General features: G+C 38.9%; 1 protein-coding gene across 1 annotated transcript in view; it reads right to left on the bottom strand.

The window, feature by feature from the left end:
• The window catches only part of LOC149224567 (AICARFT/IMPCHase bienzyme family protein), a 155,836-nt gene that overhangs the window by 114,869 nt on the left and 21,467 nt on the right, over positions 1-19,500 (bottom strand). The window contains exons 2-3 of the mRNA XM_089386161.1: positions 6,257-6,332; positions 4,750-4,846 (exon numbers count right to left, since the gene is read on the bottom strand). Of these exons, the coding sequence (XP_089242287.1) occupies positions 4,750-4,846; positions 6,257-6,332 (173 nt within the window). The remainder of the gene's footprint in view (positions 1-4,749; positions 4,847-6,256; positions 6,333-19,500) is intronic.

Genomic DNA, 19,500 nt, shown 5'->3' with positions numbered 1-19,500 from the left:
ACTAGTTGCCCTCTCAACAAGTGTATATTACCTCTCTACCTCCAATCACTTTCCTCAAAATAGGATCAGATCCCCTCAGCCTAACAAGTACTTATCCATAGTAAAGTCAACCTCATAACCCTTGTCCTCCATAGTCGATACTGAGAGTAAATTCTTCTCAAGCCCTACTACATACAACACTCATTCACCTCCACTGAACTCCCAAAATCCAATTGAAACTGTATGGTTCCCACAACCTCTACTACATACTTGGTTTTGTCACCAAGCTCCACATGTAGGTCTCTCTACTCCTTTGCAATACTAGTGAAGAGGTCTCAACATCCCGTCATGAGACAAGATGCTTCATTGCCCACGAACCACATCCCACGTGTAATAGTGCCAAAAAAGGCAAGACACCAATGAGAACTACTTTTCAAACTTGGTGGCCAACTCATCCATCTATGCAGATGCAACCACAAGTGACTTTCCCTTTCCCTTCTTCTTGTTCGGACATTGACCTGCTCATGTCCTTTTTCTTATCAACATATGAAGTAGCTCCTCCACTTGGGTTCTGCTTGGCCCTTGCCTTTCCCTTCTTTATCTAACTAGCAAGTGCAAAGTTCTCCTCATCCCCATTCCTACAATGTCCACCAAAAAGTGACTCCTCCCAAATTTCTTTTTTTAGTGAAGTCATCCCACAATCTATTCCAACCAACAAGTTTATGCTAGGATCCCTGTCACAAAGGTACCCCATTGTTTTCAAAACCCACTCAAGACTATCTTAACAAGTTCATCCTTTGGCACAGCTTCCCCAACAGTTGCAAGCTCATTTCGAACTTGTTGAATCTTAGTGAGGTATGACGCTATTGTGTATAATCTATTCATCTTGGTGTTTCTCATCTTTTATCTTAAGTTTTAACACAACTTTTTGGTTCTGGTTATCAATCACTCTAGAACAGCTTTGTCAAGGTTGTCCACATCTCATGGGCAGTCTTTATCCTTGATATGTGAGGGATCACGTGATCTTTCACTGCATCCAGGATGATGCATCTAACTTTCACATCCTTCAAATTATGAGCAGTCTATGTTGTAGTATCCAAAGAAGGTTGTATGTCAGTAGCAGCAAATTCCCATATGTTGTTTTCGATGAGAATTAGTGAAATTCTCTCCCTCCATGGACTGAAATTAGATGCTCCTTCCAACCGGTCTTCAAATCTCAACCCAGTAGAAGTCATTCTCCTATATCAAACCCTCCACAAGACCCTTCAGCTGAAAAATAAAATCTGTTGTTGTAAACCCTTGTGCTAACGATCTTCCTTCCCTTTCAGAGTTTCTAGTGCTTTGATACCATGTTGAACTTTTAACACCAGATCTGATTTATTTTACTCACAATTTTTTATACCCATAAAATAATTTCTTCTCAAATTAATTCTGAAAAATGGCCCCCATAAATACACAGAAAAATAGCAAAATTGAACCTGAAATTTTCCAGAAAATTACTGCACAAATCTGCAGCCTTCTCCACAAGTGTAGCACTCCTAGATTGCATGTGCCGTCACATGTGCTTCAGAAGCCCTTGCAGCCCCTCACATGTGCAGTTGTTTCCTTCCCTAGTTCACACGTGCAGCCCAAAACCTATACAGCCACCACACATGCGGCCCGATCTACTAGAAATTTGCTCAGCTTGGCCCATTGGGTGCTCTCAAGTCTCGACCTCTCACACGTGTGGTCACCTGCTCCCTATGCAATCAGAAAATTCTCTTGTTGCTCACTTTTTGAGTTCTTCAGCTTATCACAAACCTGCAATAAGCCCATGCAAATCTGTTGGAATCTCTCCAAAACAAATGCGTCTTCATCCTCTCCCTTAGGCTCCTTTTATAATTTCAAATTGAGCAAAATCCCTAACCCTCAATCTCCAAAGTGATAAACAACTAGGATTAAATCCTAACACACTTAGATTAATGGTTGAGATTAGATTTAAGTCACATAAATAATTAAATTACTTATCCCTAGAAATTTGCCCAATTAGCCAACATTAATCAATTAAACTAATTAATGTGTTTTTCCCAAGTTAAAACTTAGGAAAGAAATCATATTACTTGCTCCCCTCGAACAAGCACCTAGATAGTAAAGAGGACTTTTCTCTTGCATGCTAGAAACTTAATCTATGCAGAAGACCTTCCGATGCTACAACCATTAACAAAACTGTGCTATTTTATTCTGAGTATCTTCTTCCATCGTGCAAATGTTGTAGAATTAGGGTTTCAACGAAATTCTCATCTTGATGTATTGAATCTTTGATGGCTCTAAAATCTCCTTTGCAAAATTGTCACCAATAATGCATCAAGGAAACTCATAGCATTCCTTGACCGTAATTCTCCAATTGATTGAATGTCACTAGGGTTTAGAATCTTAGATTGAGAGGTTCTCTCTCTTAACTCACTCCAATCAAGGTCTTCTACCATTGACTTCACCCTTTTTGACTCCATATATTCAAGATTGATAAAGGCACTAGTCTTTGTTTGTCAATATTTTAAATAAAATAATTTTCCCCTTTTCTTATGTTTTATAGGGTAAACTAGAGTTAGGTTTCGGCAAAAGTTGCATTTAATAGCACAAAATATTTTGGATCTCATATTCCATTGGGTTAGGACATCTATTAAATTAAAAAATCAAAATGTCATTTTATATGCAATTTTCAGCCACCTTTTTAGCACTGACATCTAGGGTTTTATAGTTGTTTATGCATTTTCCATTTTCAAATTGCAACCATTGAAAAATTGTTGTAATCTCTGTGTGTTCTTTCAATAGCCTTTGATTATCTATTGTTTATCATTAATTATAGGCTGTTTATTTATTGTTGTCATAGCTTTTGTATACTGTAAATCATGCTTATTAAAATCCCTAATTTATAACAACAATCATTAATTTCAAGGTAGCATGTGTTTGGGATCTCTATTTGAGCCTCTCCAGGACTATCTTAGCCTTATAGATATAGACATAGGTCCTTCAAAGTCATTACCTCATCTCACCCAGTGTTTTAAAAACCAGTCGGTTCATTAGCCGACTGGGTCAAACTGGCAGAAAAACTGGGTTCGACCCCTCACTTCACCCAGAAACCACAAAAATCAGTGCTAACCAGCCGGTTTATAGTCAAACCGGCCAGTGCTATCCTAAATCGGTCGGTTAGCTGCCAAGCCCGCGGAGGAACCACTCAGTGCAATTTAGGAAGCTTCTAGGGTGCTTCGGAGGTAAAAAAAGGGTTTTTTCCCTCCAAAAACACCCTCTCCAAGCCTTTGAAGGAGCTCATCCCCCTCATTTGCCTCACACATCTCATTTGGAGTTTTTGTGAGTTTGATTGGGAGCTTGGAGAGTGTTGAGTTTTTGCTGGAGTAGTGGAACAACAGAGAGTTTGAGCTAAGTAGTAGTCATCATGCCTCCAAAAGCCAAGGATACTACATGGGCTCATTGTGATATGATTGATGGCAAAATGATCTGCAAATATTGCCAAAAATCTATTGAAGGAGGGGGTATTAACAGGTTCAAGCAACACTTGGCTGGGATAGGAGGCCATGTAAAGCCATGTGGAGCACCAAATGAAGTAATAGGGCATATTAGGGCAGAATACCTTCAAAAGTTTGAGACTCAAGTCACTAAACCAATAGAGAAGTTTGTGACTCAAACAGTGGCAAAGTTTGGGATTCCATACTCAACCAATTGAGTTTGATCATGATGACTCATGAGAAGTTTCAAGTGATAATGTTGATCACTATTATCATATATGTAGACTTGTAGTAGGCCAGTGGCCCCATAGTTTGTAGGATTTGTTTTCACACTCTAGAGTCCATTTAGAGCCTCATTGATTATATATTTTGTTGTTGATATGTATTGCACTTGGTGCCATTTTGATATATTCACCTTTACATGGTATATATATGAGCAAACTCTGCATATTTTGTGTCTATTGGTTTGGAATCATGGTTTTAAATCTTAAAAATAGTTTTTTTCATTAAAATTTAATTATTTAATGTATTTTTTTTAAAACCGGTTCATTTAGACCTGACCAGTCCTGGTTTGACCGGTTCCGGTTTTTAAAACTATGAGATTCTCACCTAGAGCCCTACTTCATTGAATATTATCCTTGGGTGTTTATTTAGTAGAATCCTTGTAGGGTATTTGGCCTGGGAATTATTGGGTTACCTAATCTCCAAATTTGTTTGGGAAGCCTCCCTTGTGGAGAAAATCCATCCAAAGAACCAAAGGGAAACAAATCCTAAGGTGACAATGGTGGTTGACCCCATTGTTTCCCTTAACCTAGAGTTCTTGGTGAGGCTTTGCGCTAAGGTGTTAGATTTTGCAGTGACAAAGCTGATAGGAGATTTTGGACTCTGCTTGTGGCAGTTGCCTGATGGGATCCAAGTTTTAGTATAAAATGCATTGTACATATTCATCATATTAATTAGTTAAACGAAACATTTTCTTCAAAGAACGAACATTTTTAAGTACAGCTCTAAGCATTACTGGCAATAATGACTTATAATGCAGGCCATAAAAGCTAGTAAGGGATAGATAAACACCTTAATTAGAATTAAGTAAGATGTCAGCTCCATTTAGTTTGATGTATAAAATTTTATGCTAATTGATCCAAGTCAACTTCTATAATATTAAACATAGATAATCATTTTCCGCATACACAAACCAACTGTGATTCAAGAAAAAGCTATGGCACTAAGAAGACAATGTATATTTTCCGCTGATTTCCAAATTTACCATCTCAGGAAAACAAGTAAGCTCTTCCACTTTAGTTACAGGTATTCCAGACTGCTCCAGCGCAGATGCTGTGCCACCAGTTGAAACAATGGTGTATCTGCAATAGCAAATGATACATGGGTTTATGTCAAATGTGAAAAATGAAACTAATATTCCAAATTTAATAGGTGAAAAAACCGTGAAATGAAGAACAGACAGATAGACATAACGAACCAGAGCTAAATAAAAGTATAAAAGCAACTATACAAGAAAAACATATTAAAGGCATGCACAGACAATTAGACCCCTCCTGGTTGCATGTTCAACTTACCGGGGATTTGTCATTTGGCTCGTAATGAACAGATTATTTTCTTTATTGTACTAGCTTGAGCTCTTGCAGTATCAATATACCAGACTTTATCCTAATCACTACACTTCTTGCAGCATGCTTGCGAGGATAGAGTTGCCATTCTCACAATCAATTGGCATAATCTCGTATTCATGCCAAAATGCAGCCTCACAGATCAAGCCATCATAACTATTTAGTATTTCTTATAGCAGTCAGTCTGAAGTGTGACATCTGAGCTTACTTGTTTTCTAAGAGGAAATGTAATCACTGTTCCTTGAAGGGCTACTAGTTGGGGAACTTATTATGCAAGATTATGATCATTAATGAGTTGTCACAGAGAATTTAACAGAGTTTTTTCTTGAAGTATAATCCCAGAAATTATTAGATTATTCCAGAATATCTCTAATTGTATATTTTAAGGGCTTTGACCTTAGTTTAAAACTTTTATGTAGAATACATTTTTCTATTATAACGATAAAACTTGCACCAAAAATTCTAAACATTTCTTTTATATTGTCACCGTTCAAAGTCAATTCCATTGCTTTCTAAGACACGCAACCAACAGCTCAGAGACTTTTGGAAACAGCTACCTGCATCACTCATATTCATTAGTTCATATGGTGTACTCTCTATATCAGAATAATACTGAAATTTAAAATACTTGAACTTTAGTGATGTATTAAGGCATAAAAAATTTGTATGTAAGGCATAAAACTTTAAAACTGTTTTAGCATTTCTGAAAACAGTCTAAATTCACAAGCACGTTCATATCTAAAGGATTCATCATCCAAAAATGATTTAAATTTATAAAATAAAATAAGATTTGCAGTTTTCCCGAATACTCTAGACACATTGCCACGAACATCTATAAACTGAAAAAAAAATAGAAACAAACCTTTATTTTTATGCACTTCATTACTCAGTAATCAGTATTCACTCATAACATTTATTTTTATGCTCCTTTTCTAGTATTAATAAGAAAACAAGCTTCCCATTCTAACAAACCCTTGAAGCTAAAACTTGCAACTAGATGGAAGAAAAATGATCAGAACTGAGCAATTCAACAACTACATAGTACTACAGATTTTCCCTTATTTCGAAGATTTAAAAATTGACATCTTAGAAGTATCCAGTTCTCGATACATTTCAGATAATTCAAAGAAAAGTCTAGGTACTCACCCAAGATTGAGAAGACCCCGGCCAAGGAGGTCCAGGTCTTGTTTGTCTGATAAAGATATTAGTGCTTGCTTTAAATCTGTCAAATGAAAGTGATAACTATTTCAGCCACAGTCATGCAGTATAAATATAATAAAAAGGCCAGCCACTTCAAGCATCCAGTGTATGCAAAAAAATGCAAAGTATTTATGACACCTTACATATCAGAAATGTCTTGAACGGATTATGAGATCCATCATTAAAGCCACATTATTGATAAAAGCAATTAAAAACAATATTACCCTGGCCATCCAGGAAGTGCAGACTAAGCACTTTCACTAGGTTAAATATCTTTTAGTCAATATACTTACCTCTTGGAATACTTATGAAATAGGGTGCTCACTGATTGCCAATACGAATTACAGTGAACCATTCTGTTCCTGCAGTGTCCGCCTATAAAATAATATGTAGTATCATAATTATCATAAAATGATTGTCAATTGGGTTTAGCCCAAAAGGTTGTGTGTTGGAGTGTTATCCTCCCCACCCAGTTTCTATTGTCAATTGGGTCTACAGTTACACTAAGTGACATGGCAAAGCTTTAAGCTTCTATGGAATCCGGTGGACCAGTTTACCCTGGGAAATGCAACACACACACACACACATTAAAAGGTATGACTATAGGTCACACCTATTTATTAAAGGGTAGCATTAATATTATATATTTATTATTTATCCTATGTCATATTAAATACATCCTTGTGATTATAATTCAAAATATGCACTTATATTTGCTGACATGATGAGCATGTTTACATGATGTAAAATCTCAATATCCTATAGTGAGATGAAAGGACTGCTACAAGTGGTATGTAAGCACGTGATCAATATTTAGCCCTTCCACTAGTACACTCATGTTTAGCAGCACCTCTTCCCTTACATCTCCAACTCATCTGCACTATATATATAAAATATATAACCCCTCCACCAGTGCACATCATCAATCTTTAGACGTTCTACCAGAGCATCTCTTCTTTCACAGCATCTCTCTCTCCATCCATATTCAATTCAGCTGCATTATATATATAACACTTAACCAAAAGTCTTTCTATCTCACCCATTTCCCCCTTCATGTCACTATATCCTGCTCTCCCATTGACATGACCAGTTCTTGTTGTTGCCTATCCAATTTCTTCTCCATTGTCCCATGTCCTCTTCTCCATTGTTTCCTCTTTTTTCTTGTGTTCACATTTGTAGTGCAAAAATATACACTTGAAAATATAAAACATGCCTCCTTATTCCTCCCACTTGTGTTTCTGTTTGCTTCCTCCCCCTTCAGTCCTGTTCTGTTTTTCCCATTTATCTTCCATCTACAACCTATCTCCCCTTTGACACTCTACCTTTTGGTTCAAACCCCTCAAACCACCCATTGCTACGACCTCGCATTCTCCTCCATATACTTGTGTCATGTTTCCCTCCCCCTGGATCTCACTTGCTATCATTAATGGCATCGTTGTTCTTTAGGTATGATAGTTCCTGCATGCGGTGTATGGCAAGAGACATTCAGCAACAGAAGGCATATGGATATAGAAGATTCTAGAATCATCTGCCAAGTCCAATTTGAGGATTCTCTGACACATATGGACCAATGACACAATAACTTGGACCAACGATAGCAGTGGTGCATGCCCCATTGAACTTCAGTTGTATACCTGGGTATCCTAATCCATCCTTGACAGAAGTAAGTGGCCTGGATACCTTCCGAAGTATCCAGGTTTTAATGGTATTTGAGTTATGTGGCATCTTAGAGTTTTTGATAGATTTATTGATTGCTTTGATGGTGTACATCAAGTTGTATTGATGAGGTTGTTTATAATGCCCCTAATGCATAATGCAACAGGATAGTATAAGGATTTACCTCCATATAGTATTGATTAATTATGGACTTTCCAGGAAGATGGAAATACCCTAACGACAATAGTGAGGAAGTTGTGGGGGATGTTCCTCCAGATTTTGATTCCACATCTGATGAGGAGGAAGATGATTACGATGGTCATAATTTTCATTATATGCATCTTGACTATCCTGTATATGATACTGATCTTGACAAATATGAAGAGACAGAACAAAGCTTAGAGACTGATTTAATGACTGTTCTCAACACTGGTATGCAGATTCAACATAGCTCTGAAATTAGCCACAATGGTTGTCAAGAGTGCTTACTTCCCAGTTTGTCAAGGTGTCAATTCAAGCGGAGCAGCTTGCTGAAATACCGATACAGTAAGGAGGAAAGCCTTCAGTTTAGGAAGGAGCTGATTTTTCCCAGTGAGGAAGTAATGGCAGCCGCTGTTACTTCCAAACAGATGGAGAAAACCGCTGATTTGGTAATGGTCTCACAATCTGACTTTATTTCAGCACATATTTTGGGTCTAATTATTGCTATAGGGAGTTACATTGATCCGGTTGAGAAATGGATGTTTCATAGGTCAACATAGAAGAGCCTTGAATCTTCTGTGCTCTTACTGACCAATAATCAGTGGCGTTATAACTTATGACTCATGTTACAGACAGCAGCATGCTTGCCCTATCTAGTTGTTGAGCATATGGAGAAATCCCATACAGTATATCCACTGCATGATTGGTTGGTTATACTGGCACTTTGTTTATGATGATTGATCCCCTGGGATTGACCAATTGCAAAATTGACTACATTGGTTGTTTGAATATATTGATCAGGCAAAAATCTCGTCAGATAGTGTAGATTTATATTCTGTCAAGTCTTACGCTTTAAGTTTTAATTCAGTTTCCAGTCAGTTTAGTTCAGTGTTACATCCAAGTAATTCAGTGAAGTTGACAAGAATCATATTCTCGTATTTTCATGATGTATCCAAAAATCAGAGTCTGGTTTCTTGGTTAAAATCAGGATTAAGGGCAAAGTTTGCACCTATTATAATCTTGAAAAATTGTAGAGGCATAATCTTTTGGTTGTGTGCAGTCTCAGAGTTTTTGGGGTCTTAATGATGCACCTAATATTTGTTGTTATGAGTTTAAAAAGAGTCAAAAGGGCATGATCAAGTTCTTTCAGGTTGTTCATTTATTGTGGCACGTGAATATCCGTAGTTCTCGACCTCCTGCAAGGGGATACTGTCCCCAAGTAGGAGCTAACGTTAACAACTGAACTTGCACTTTGAATCAGCAGCTCATGTAAGCACCTTAGCCTTCTTCAGAGAGCTTCTAGACTTTCAGGTCATATCTCCAGGAGAACGGCACTTTCCAGTGAGCACTTTGGGCACATTTTAAGGAAGAACAGCACATACTGTTCATGGCTATGAGAGACATGTTTGGACATTTTTCAGCCCTTTCACTTACTTTGCTTGAAGAGCAAGTAAGCTTTTCCTGTACATGGAGAAATTACCAGCACAGGAGGGTGTTGTTGATGGATTAGTTCACTTGAAGAGAAGCACTGCCTTTGTGACAAATTTAGTACATGTTAGGGCACTGCTTTTTGTGCAGTTTAGGGTGCTGTTTTGAGGAAGATATCAGCATGCAAATTAGGCACTCCTTGCGATAGGTTTTTGTGATTGTTACACAGTCTATTTTCATAACGGTTTGTCTTGCATGAAGTAGACACAATCTTCATTGTGCCACTTTTAGAGAATGTTATGCATGGAGTAGGGTTTACCTGTGCTTAATTTGGACTGTGCCACTTTTAGAGAATGTTATGCATGGAGTAGGGTTTACCTTTGCTTAATTTGGACTGGGTTTTTATCTCTGATTTTGCATGCTTTTGTCAATGTTATTCTCCACAGGAGGGACAGTCATATTTTGGTATATAATGAGTTTTTAATCTTGAGAAGAAGGGCACTTGCCTTGGCTCAATTTAGAATTGTTAATGCACTACTTTTCTGTGTACCAAATCAGAAAGTAAATCCAGAATGCAGACCGTTAGCCCAAGTGGGCAAAATGCAATTGTGGCCCACCAAGTAGTGATGTGACACTGCCTAGTATGGTGTGAACATAAAGTAGAGAATCTTTAGGAAGAGAAGGCTGAAAACCTGAAATTGTAGTCTCTGGATGTGACTGGGACTAATTCCTCCAAGTGAGGTGACTCATACAGCCTCAGCTGGTTGACATTCCACATCATGGACGACAAGAGGTGAAAGGTCCAACAGTCCAACTTGAATGCATTGGGGCCTATTTTTTGTGTGATGGTATAACGACCATAGGAAGGGAAGGTTGAAAACTTGGAATTGTGGCCTCTCAATGTGTGACTGGAACTAATTCCTCCAAGTGAAGTGGCTCATACAGCTTCAACTAGTTGAGATTCACCACATCATGGATCCCAAGCAAAGGTGGAAGGTCCAACCTGAATGCATTAGGACTTGTCTTTTGTTTGATGGTGTAAAGACTACACCAAATGGATTTGAACTTGTGATGTTGAATTTTGAAATGTTGTTTGTCCAGATGCAACCAAACTGGATAAGCAACCTGAGAATGTGGAACACCCTTGATGTTGGTCATGTAGTGCCTGTACTTGACCTGTGCCTGCCGAAGCTCGAAGGGTATTTCATGCACCTTGTTTCGGGTCATGGTAAAGTTCTACACAAAAGAATTTTCATTTTCTCCTACTGGTGGGGATGTGGATGGAGTTGGGAGAGCACGAACCCAGTACGGACCCTACTATTTGTCCGATTGATGGTACATGTGCAAAGCATGAACCAAGGTTCTATTCACTACCCTGGTTTGGTTGTTGTGGACAAAAATGTAATAGAGCCAATGTTGACAAACTAAAAGCTTCCACGAGGATTTTCAAAGAGACTAAGAAATCTAAAGTCACAAACAAAAATGATGGTCAATGATAATCCAAAATGGCTCCAAACATGCAAGAAGAAAAGTGTTACAACTTTAGGAGCATCAATAGTTTTTTCGCATGGTATAAACATTGAAAACAACCATCTTGGAAAATCTGCATACTACCAACCATGTTTCAACTAAGTGGTGGGTGGATCACTGATGAAACCTGTGGAGATTTATCCTCACAACCTGAATAGAACTGACAAGGGCCAATATTGTTGAGTAATGTAGCTTAAACAGGAACTTCTTACACAAATTTTAGTGTGAACAGGCAGGAAGTGGTTTAAGAGATTTCGGAAGTGACGATTTAGGAAAAATGGGTAAATAATTATATTTTGTAATTTTCTTAGGGTAAGGTGAAATATCTTATGTTTTGCAATTGACTTAGCCCAAGTAATCTAATAAGGCGTACTTAATACATTAAAGACTTGGATTTAATTCAGTCCGTACATCTCAAGATGAGATTAAGGTTTTGGCAAATTAGAGTTTTTCAACAAAGCATAAAGAAGACAAGATAGAAAAAGTAAATCATAGTTGAGCAAATCTAGGGAAAAAGAAAGAAGCCAAAGTTTAGGAAGGAGGCCATACATCAGAACATTATATAGCAGCCATACAGCAACAGTCATACAACAACCATACAATAGGTATGTACACGTGTTTTTTTCCTCGTTTTCTACACATGCTGTTCACTTTTTCAGTAGGCCATACATATTTGTTTTGTAGTGATTTTGTGGACTGTCACCTTGTAAGCTAATGAAGCAAAGGGTTTTCTGTGGTTGACCCATAACCGTAGGTTTGTGGATGACCCATAACCATCATATATAATGTGTCAAGTGCCAATTAAGAGAAGGGTTTTTTGAGGTTAATCCATAATCGTGGGTTTGTGGATGATCTATAATTGAGTTGGCGATGGAAAGCTTGGATAAGGGTTTTGTGTGGTTTACCCATAATCATGGGTTTGTGGATGACCCATAACCATGGTTTTTTCAATGTAAATTTTTCTGGCAATGAACCTCTCGCTGCAACTTTGCTGATAACTTCTGTTATAGGTGAAGAAATCAATTTCTGTCAAAGACCTGTTTCAAGTATTGAAGAGACCTTTCCATTTATATAAGATGTTTGCTCTGTAATGATATGTAATCATTCCTGAAATTCAAAGTTGTTAAAATTGGCAACTAGGGCCAAATTCCAGCTTGGGACAATTCATTTGATGGAGATGATGATTGCATTAAATTCCTCTTTTCGAGAGGACCAAAATTGATATAAACATCATCTAATTTGGAGAGCAGAAGTGTGATTGTGAATTTATGCCCACACATGCAAATTGTTCAAGTCGGCCACATCATCATGTAAGCTCATGAAGCCCAATGGACTCTTCACCCTCAACTACTTGTATAAATACAAATGACTTCTCACTTCATTTGGCATCACCATCATTCACACATTCTTTTCTCTCCTTCTCACATTGGTTCGTACAACATTGGGCATTCTCTCTCTCTCACACATGTGGCACAAGCGATGTTTTAAAAACCGTTTTGAAAAACCGGTAACCGGTCAAACCGGCCGGTTAGCAAGCTGGCCGGTCCGAACCGGCCAAAAAACCCGGTCAGACCTTGCCTTTCGCCATTTTTGGGGCCCTAACCGGTGAAAACCGGCCGGTTTAGGACGGAACCGGCCGGTTTGATACGTCCTAAACCGGCCGGTTTATGGCATGCCCACCGATTCATGCAAAAAGGCGTGGGTGGTTTGTGGTTTAGGGGTTTTGGGGGGGAGGTAAAGGTATTTTCCCTCCAAAAACACCCTCTCCAAGCTATAAGAGACCCCTCTCACTCTCATTTGTCTCACACAACTGATTTGGAGTGTTTGTGAGTTTGTTTGTGAGCTTGGAGAGTGTGGAGTTTTTGCTGAAGTAGTCATCTTGGAGTTGGAGTTGGAGCTATTTTGGAGATAGTGTGTAGCTGTCAGTGGAGTTGCCATCTTCAAGAGGAGGCTAAGGGAGCTAGTTTGCATTTCCAGGTAAGGATTTGCACTTGATAATTCCTCATTTGAGTCTGCTGTCCATGAATTTTTTTTTTAGTGTTATAAACTTCTCACTTCTATGATCTATCATGTATGCTATAAACTCTCTAGCTCTGTGCTATCAAATTTTGTAGCTTGAGCCTTGCATGTGCATTTGTTTTCCTACATTTATCTTTGGTTTTCCATTTTGCTTAGCTACAATTTTTTTTTGCAAATTGTTATTATTTCAAGCAAACATGGCTCCAAAAGGAAAGGACAGTGCATGGGCTCATTGTGATGTAATTGATGGAAAAATGGTATGCAAATTATGCCATAAATCTATTGGAGGTGGGGGTATTCTTAGGTTGAAACAACACTTGGCTGGGATAAGAGGCCAAGTAAAGCCATGTGATGCATCAAATGCACTGTTAGGTCCTATTAGGGCAGAATACATTTCCAAGCTTGAAAAATTTTACGAGGATAAGGCTAGGGAGAAGGCCATCCAAGATGACATTGCAAGGAAGAGGGAATTAGTTGAAGCCATGAAAGAGAGTGGGTATGATGATTATGAGATTCAAGACTCCACTTCTATCCCTTCCACCAATGACCCCTTTCACTATGTTCATCCTTCTATTGGCCAACCATCAAAAGGAACAAAGAGAACAAACATCCAAAGCTATTTCTCATCTTCTGCCAACTCTAATCCCACTTCCTCCCAGCCAAGTTCTCAACCCACTTTGGATCAACATTGGAAAAGACAATGCAAAGAAACTTCTCACCAATACATTGCTAGATGGTGGTATGATTCAGATATCCCATTTAATGTTGCTCGCTCACCTTATTACCAAGCTATGTGGGACTCTGTTATAGCTGCAGGAAAGGGCTTCAAAGGCCCTAGTATGCATGACTTGAGGGGAGCTCTTTTGCAAAAAGAGATATCTTCCATTGATGAGTATTTGGTTGATTTTAAAGATTCATGGCTCAAAACAGGTTGTTCCATTATGTCAGATGGATGGTCCGATGGAAAGAACCGCACTATCATTAATTTCCTTGTTTCTTGCCCTCAAGGAACCATGTTTTTGAAATCAGTTGATGCATCTGATAAGGTAAAGGATGCAATCCTTCTATTTGAGCTTTTGGATAATGTTATTCAGGAAGTTGGGGAGCAGCATGTTGTGCAGGTCATCACTGATAATGCCTCAAACTATGTTCTTGCTGGAAAGATGGTTGAGGCCAAATATAAGACCATATTTTGGACTCCATGTGTTGCACATTGCATAGACCTCATGCTTGAGGATATAGGCAAAGTGGAGTGGGTAAAAAACACTGTAGAGCATGCCAAGTGCATTACAAAATACATTTACAACCACTCATGGGTATTGAACCTAATGAGGAAACACACTGGAGGCAAAGAGTTTGTTAGGCCTGCAATTACGAGATTTGCAACTCACTTCCTCACGTTGCAATGTCTCAATGTCAACATAAAAACTTGCAGAAAATGTTTTCCTCTGATGAATGGTCTGAATCTCGGTGGGCTCGTAGACCAGATGGAAAAGACACCGAAAAGAAAGTGTTAGACACTTATTTTTGGAAAGGGTCTGTAGAGCTTGTGAAAATTACCGAGCCCCTTGTTAAGGTGCTAAGGTTGGTGGATGGGGAAAGATTGGCCATGGGCTACATTTATGAAGCTATGGATCAGGCAAAGGAGCAGATACGGGCAGCTTACAAGGACAGGTTAGCTAAATATGGCCGTATATGGGAGATCATTGATAACAGATGGAACAATCAACTCCATCGTCCTATACATGCAGCCGGGTATTTTTTGAACCCAAGGTATCACTATAAAAATCGGCTAGGAGATCAGCATGATGGGGAGGTCAGCGCTGGATTGATTGATTGCTTGGAGCGCATGGTCCCTAGCCATGTAGACCAGTCGGAAATACATAGACAGCTTACTATTTTCAATATGGCAAGTGGTACTTTTGGCAAAAACTTGGCAAAGATGGCAAGAGATGTGGACCAACCAGGTAAGCAATTCCAATTTCCATTTTGTTTTTCATTTCAAGTTAAAATTGTTTACGTTCTTGAATCTTTACAATTCAAATTATAAACTAAGTTACTAATTAATGTCTTTTTCTTTGCAGCACATTGGTGGGAGTCATTTGGTGGCTAGTGTCCTCAATTGCAAAGGTTTGCAATTAGAGTCCTCAGTCAAACTTGCAGTGCTTCAGGTTGTGAGTGCAATTGGTCTGTTTTTGAGCGCATACACACGAAGAAGAGAAACCGTTTGGAACAAAAACGGTTAAATGATCTTGTTTTTGTGCAATACAACCTTCGACTGAGGAGGAACCAAATGATGAGCAAATCACTTGATCTAGATCCCATTGTGTTGGACGATATTGATCCAACATCAGAATGGGTGGAGGAGACTGAAGATCATGTGTTTGAGGCTAATTTTGATATCGACATGGCTTTAGCGGGGGATGAGGCAGATGATGTGGCGGCATCAGAACCAGGATCAGTAGCAGCGTCAAGGAAAGGCAAGGAACCAATGGAAGGCACTAGTCGTGCAGGTCGACAAACTCGTGCTTCCATTAGGTCCACTTCTATTGTCATTGGTGGCATTGATACTGAGGTTGCAAATCAGGCTGAGGCATCCTCAGACTCTGAACCAGATGATGTCTATGTAGCTCCTGATGATGATCCTGTGTCTAGTAGTGGTGATGGACTTGATGATTGATCATGTGTACACTGTAGACTTGTAGTAGGCCAATGGCCTCATAGCTTGCAGCATTGTTTTTGGACTTTATAGGCCATTTAGAGCCTCATTTCTTATGTATTTTTCTATTTTGTCGATGATATGTATTGTACTCGGTGCCATTTTGATATATTCACCTTTACATGGTATATAAATGAGCAAACTTTGCATATTTTGTCTCTATTGGATTGGAATCATGGTTTTACATCTTAAAAATAGTTTTGTTTCATTAAAAATTAATTATTTAATGTATTTTTTTAAAACCGGTTCGTTTAGACCAAACCAGTCCCGGTTAGACCGGTTCCGGTCGGTAAACCGGTTCATTAGGTGGACCGGTCCGGTCACCGGTTCTGGTTTTAAAAACATTGGGCACAAGGAGGATGAATTTCTGAATAGAATTACAGGGCCGAAAATTTCAGACTTTTCTGCAGTTTGGCCAGCATTGACTTTGACTTTCCAAGCAGATTTTGACTTTGATTTTATCGGCAGATTTTTGTTTGGGCAGGCCTTACACTTTGGCACAGGGACCGAGGTAGTCTGGGAACTTTGACTGCAGCAGAAAATTGCAGGATGACCACAGAGTTCAAGACAGAAGTTTGACCATTGACTTTGTGACTGTTTTGCGCTGATTTTGACCTCCTATTCAGGTCAAGTTTCACTGTTTTTGACCGAGCTTCAAATGAGGCATTTTGCTGCTAATTTGACCACCGTTGACTTTCTAGTTAGGGCTGAATTTAACTGCAGTTGACTGCAGATTTGACAGGGCTGTTTTGACTGTGATTTGACAAGGCAATTTTGACTTTTTGTACTCTCTCTCTCTGCTGAACATTTGATCAAAAAGTTTTCCCCACATCGGGGTTTTTCCCTGGCATCCGCCAAATCTAGTGTCCTCTTGTCTTGGCTTGTCTTCTGCATCTTGTTTCATGTTCTATCTACTTTTACTGTCAATGTGATTAATGGTTAATGTGATTGCTATTGGAAAACTAAATTGAAATTGTCATTGGGTTGCTAAAGGAACATTGAAGTAATTGTGCTAAGCATAGAACATACCATTGTTATCTAAAATTAACATGGTATCAAAGCACAGGTGAAGACAAAGCCGAAGCAAAAGTAAGAAAAAGCAATCACTAAGAAATATCTGTTGGACAAGACTATTGGACTAATGGCTACTACATCTTACTTCAAATCTGAGGATAAGCTCAAGGACAAATCTGACTATTATGCATGGAATATGACTTTGGACTTGACTTTGGAAGAGCATGATGCCATGGACTATGTGAAGGGAAGAGTGGTGGAGCCTCCTTCAAATGCACCTGCTGTTGCGAAGACTAAATACAAGAAAGGTGAGGTCAAAGCTAAGAAAATTATCATAGACTCCATTCAAAAGCATTTGGTTGCCTATATTTCTGATTTGGAAACATCTAAGGAGATGTATGATAAATGGTTGGGATGTTCAAAGTAAACAAGGCAAATCAAATCATCCACTTCTACTTCGTGAGGATCAAACAAATCAAGAATGACCTTCTATCTATTGGAGAAGTTATTGTTGACAGGGAGCTCACTCTCATTGCACTTGGAGGTCTTCCAAGATCATGGGATGTGTTTAACACAACCATTCTCAACAATGACAAGATTCCTAGTTTCGATGAATTATTGGCTAGATGCACTCAAGAAGAGACAAGGATGATGGAGAGAGACAAGCCCTCAAATGGAAATGAACCCACTGCCTTCTCTGCTCATGCTAAGAGGAAGAATAATGTTGGTCCAAGAAGACAAGGTCAAGGATTCAAGTAGGGATTCAAAGAAGGAAGAAAAGGAAGGTGCTACAATTGCAACAAGTTTGGCCACTATGCTAGAGAGTGTCCTCACAAGAAGGATACTCCAAGGGATGATGACAACAATTTCAAAGGTAATGGCAATCAAAGGAACAACAAGTCTAACAATAAAGGAAAGAGGAATGCTCCCGCTGCTCGAAATGGAAATGGTCGACCTCCCAAGAAGACAAGAAATTCCAGGTATGAAGAAAGTAATGTTGTAGAAAAACAAAAGGAATTTTATCTTATTCCTGCTCTATCTACTGCCTCTTCTCCGGATGCTTTGGATCATTGGTTGATTGATAATGGAGCCTGAAGGCACTTCATTAGGTACAAGGAAGCCCTCTCAAATTTGGTTGAAAAGAAGACTAATTTGGAGATCATGCTTGGAGACAATGCCACCTACCCTGTTAAAGGGATAGGTACTATCACCCTTCATTTAAATCAACATCAAACCATTCATCCACAAGAAGTATTGTATGTGCCCGATTTGAAGAAAAACCCAGTGTCTATTTCTGCGATGGAAGATAAAGGCTTCAAGGTAGCATTCATTGATGGAAAGGTACATATTTGGCAATGAAACCCGAAAGATGCACTTACACTTTGATTTAGGGTTGAAGGTCTCTATCAAGTTGGAGGAAGTCCTTTGAGAGCCTTAACTTGCAATACTTCTCTTCAATCTGAATTATGGCACCGGAGATTTGCTCACCTTCATTACAAAGTCTTACCTAGGGTAAAGAAGATGGTGACAAGTATGCCTGAGTTCAACATGAATCATGAAGGAGATTGTCAGGGTTGTGCAGCTGGGAAACTTACAAGGGGACCATTCCCTTGAAGTGAAAGCCAAACTACTGATACTCTTCAAATGGTCCATTCTGACATATCTAGTATGTTGCTCGTAACATCATTGGGAGGATACTTATACTATGCAATTTTTGTGGATGATTTCTCTCGCAAAACATGGATCTATTTCTTGAAGAAGAAGGATGAAGTGTTCAAATGGTTTCGTTCTTTCAAAGCCTTGGTGGAAAATCAAACAAGGAAGAAGATCAAAATATTAAAGACTGACAATAGAACCGAATATGAATCAAATGAATTCAATGACTTTTGCGGAGAGGCTTGTTACTGCTAAAACTAGCAGGGGACCTAAGAGGGTCCCTAAAGGGCAAATGTTAGGCCAAAGGCAACAAATGGAGACTTAGTCCACTATCACCTCAGCTAAGGCTCCCTTCTATTTACGAACTTTCATCGATGCGAGGAGACCTGATATGTAATGGAGTTTGCTTGCTTTCTAAGCAAGGCAATATGTCTTCTAGGGAAAGGAAGAGAGGATTTTGAGGGTTAGGTTTATGGGATCAGATTTGTGAAAGAGTTCCCCAATACCTGAAATCCTTGTTAGAATTGGTATCTTGGATGGTTCTTGAAGAATGATCTTTCAAAAAAGTGGGACCACACAAGGCCAAGTGGACCCGATTTAGGGTATGAGGAAAGTATGTAGCAACCAACGATATTCTTACCCTAAACAAAGTAGGGGGAAAGATCAAAAAAATAATTTCACTTGAAGATGTTGTTTTGACCCTATGAGGTACTAGCATTGGGGATGGCAGGGCAAGATTTGATCTCGGAGCTAGGGCTTGGCTTTTCTCCCAACTCCACCATCAGAAAGGCTTCAAAATTGGAGAACTTGAAGAAAGGCCATCGTATGAGACCCTAAGAGATTGAATTTTTTTTATGGCTAGCTTGTTGAGAAATTGATGCCCTAAGTACCCCTGCTTGGCTAAGACTGGAAGGAGGTGAAAGAATATGAGTTTTGGTGACCACACTTGGTAGATCAGTGCCTTAAT

The sequence above is a fragment of the Pinus tabuliformis genome, chromosome Q (genome assembly GCF_031772625.1).
Source record: "Pinus tabuliformis cultivar Carrire ecotype Pingquan chromosome Q, CPIR1, whole genome shotgun sequence".
NCBI lineage: Eukaryota > Viridiplantae > Streptophyta > Pinopsida > Pinales > Pinaceae > Pinus > Pinus tabuliformis.
Note: the sequence above shows the minus strand (reverse complement) of the source record. Positions and strands in the feature narration are given on the sequence as shown.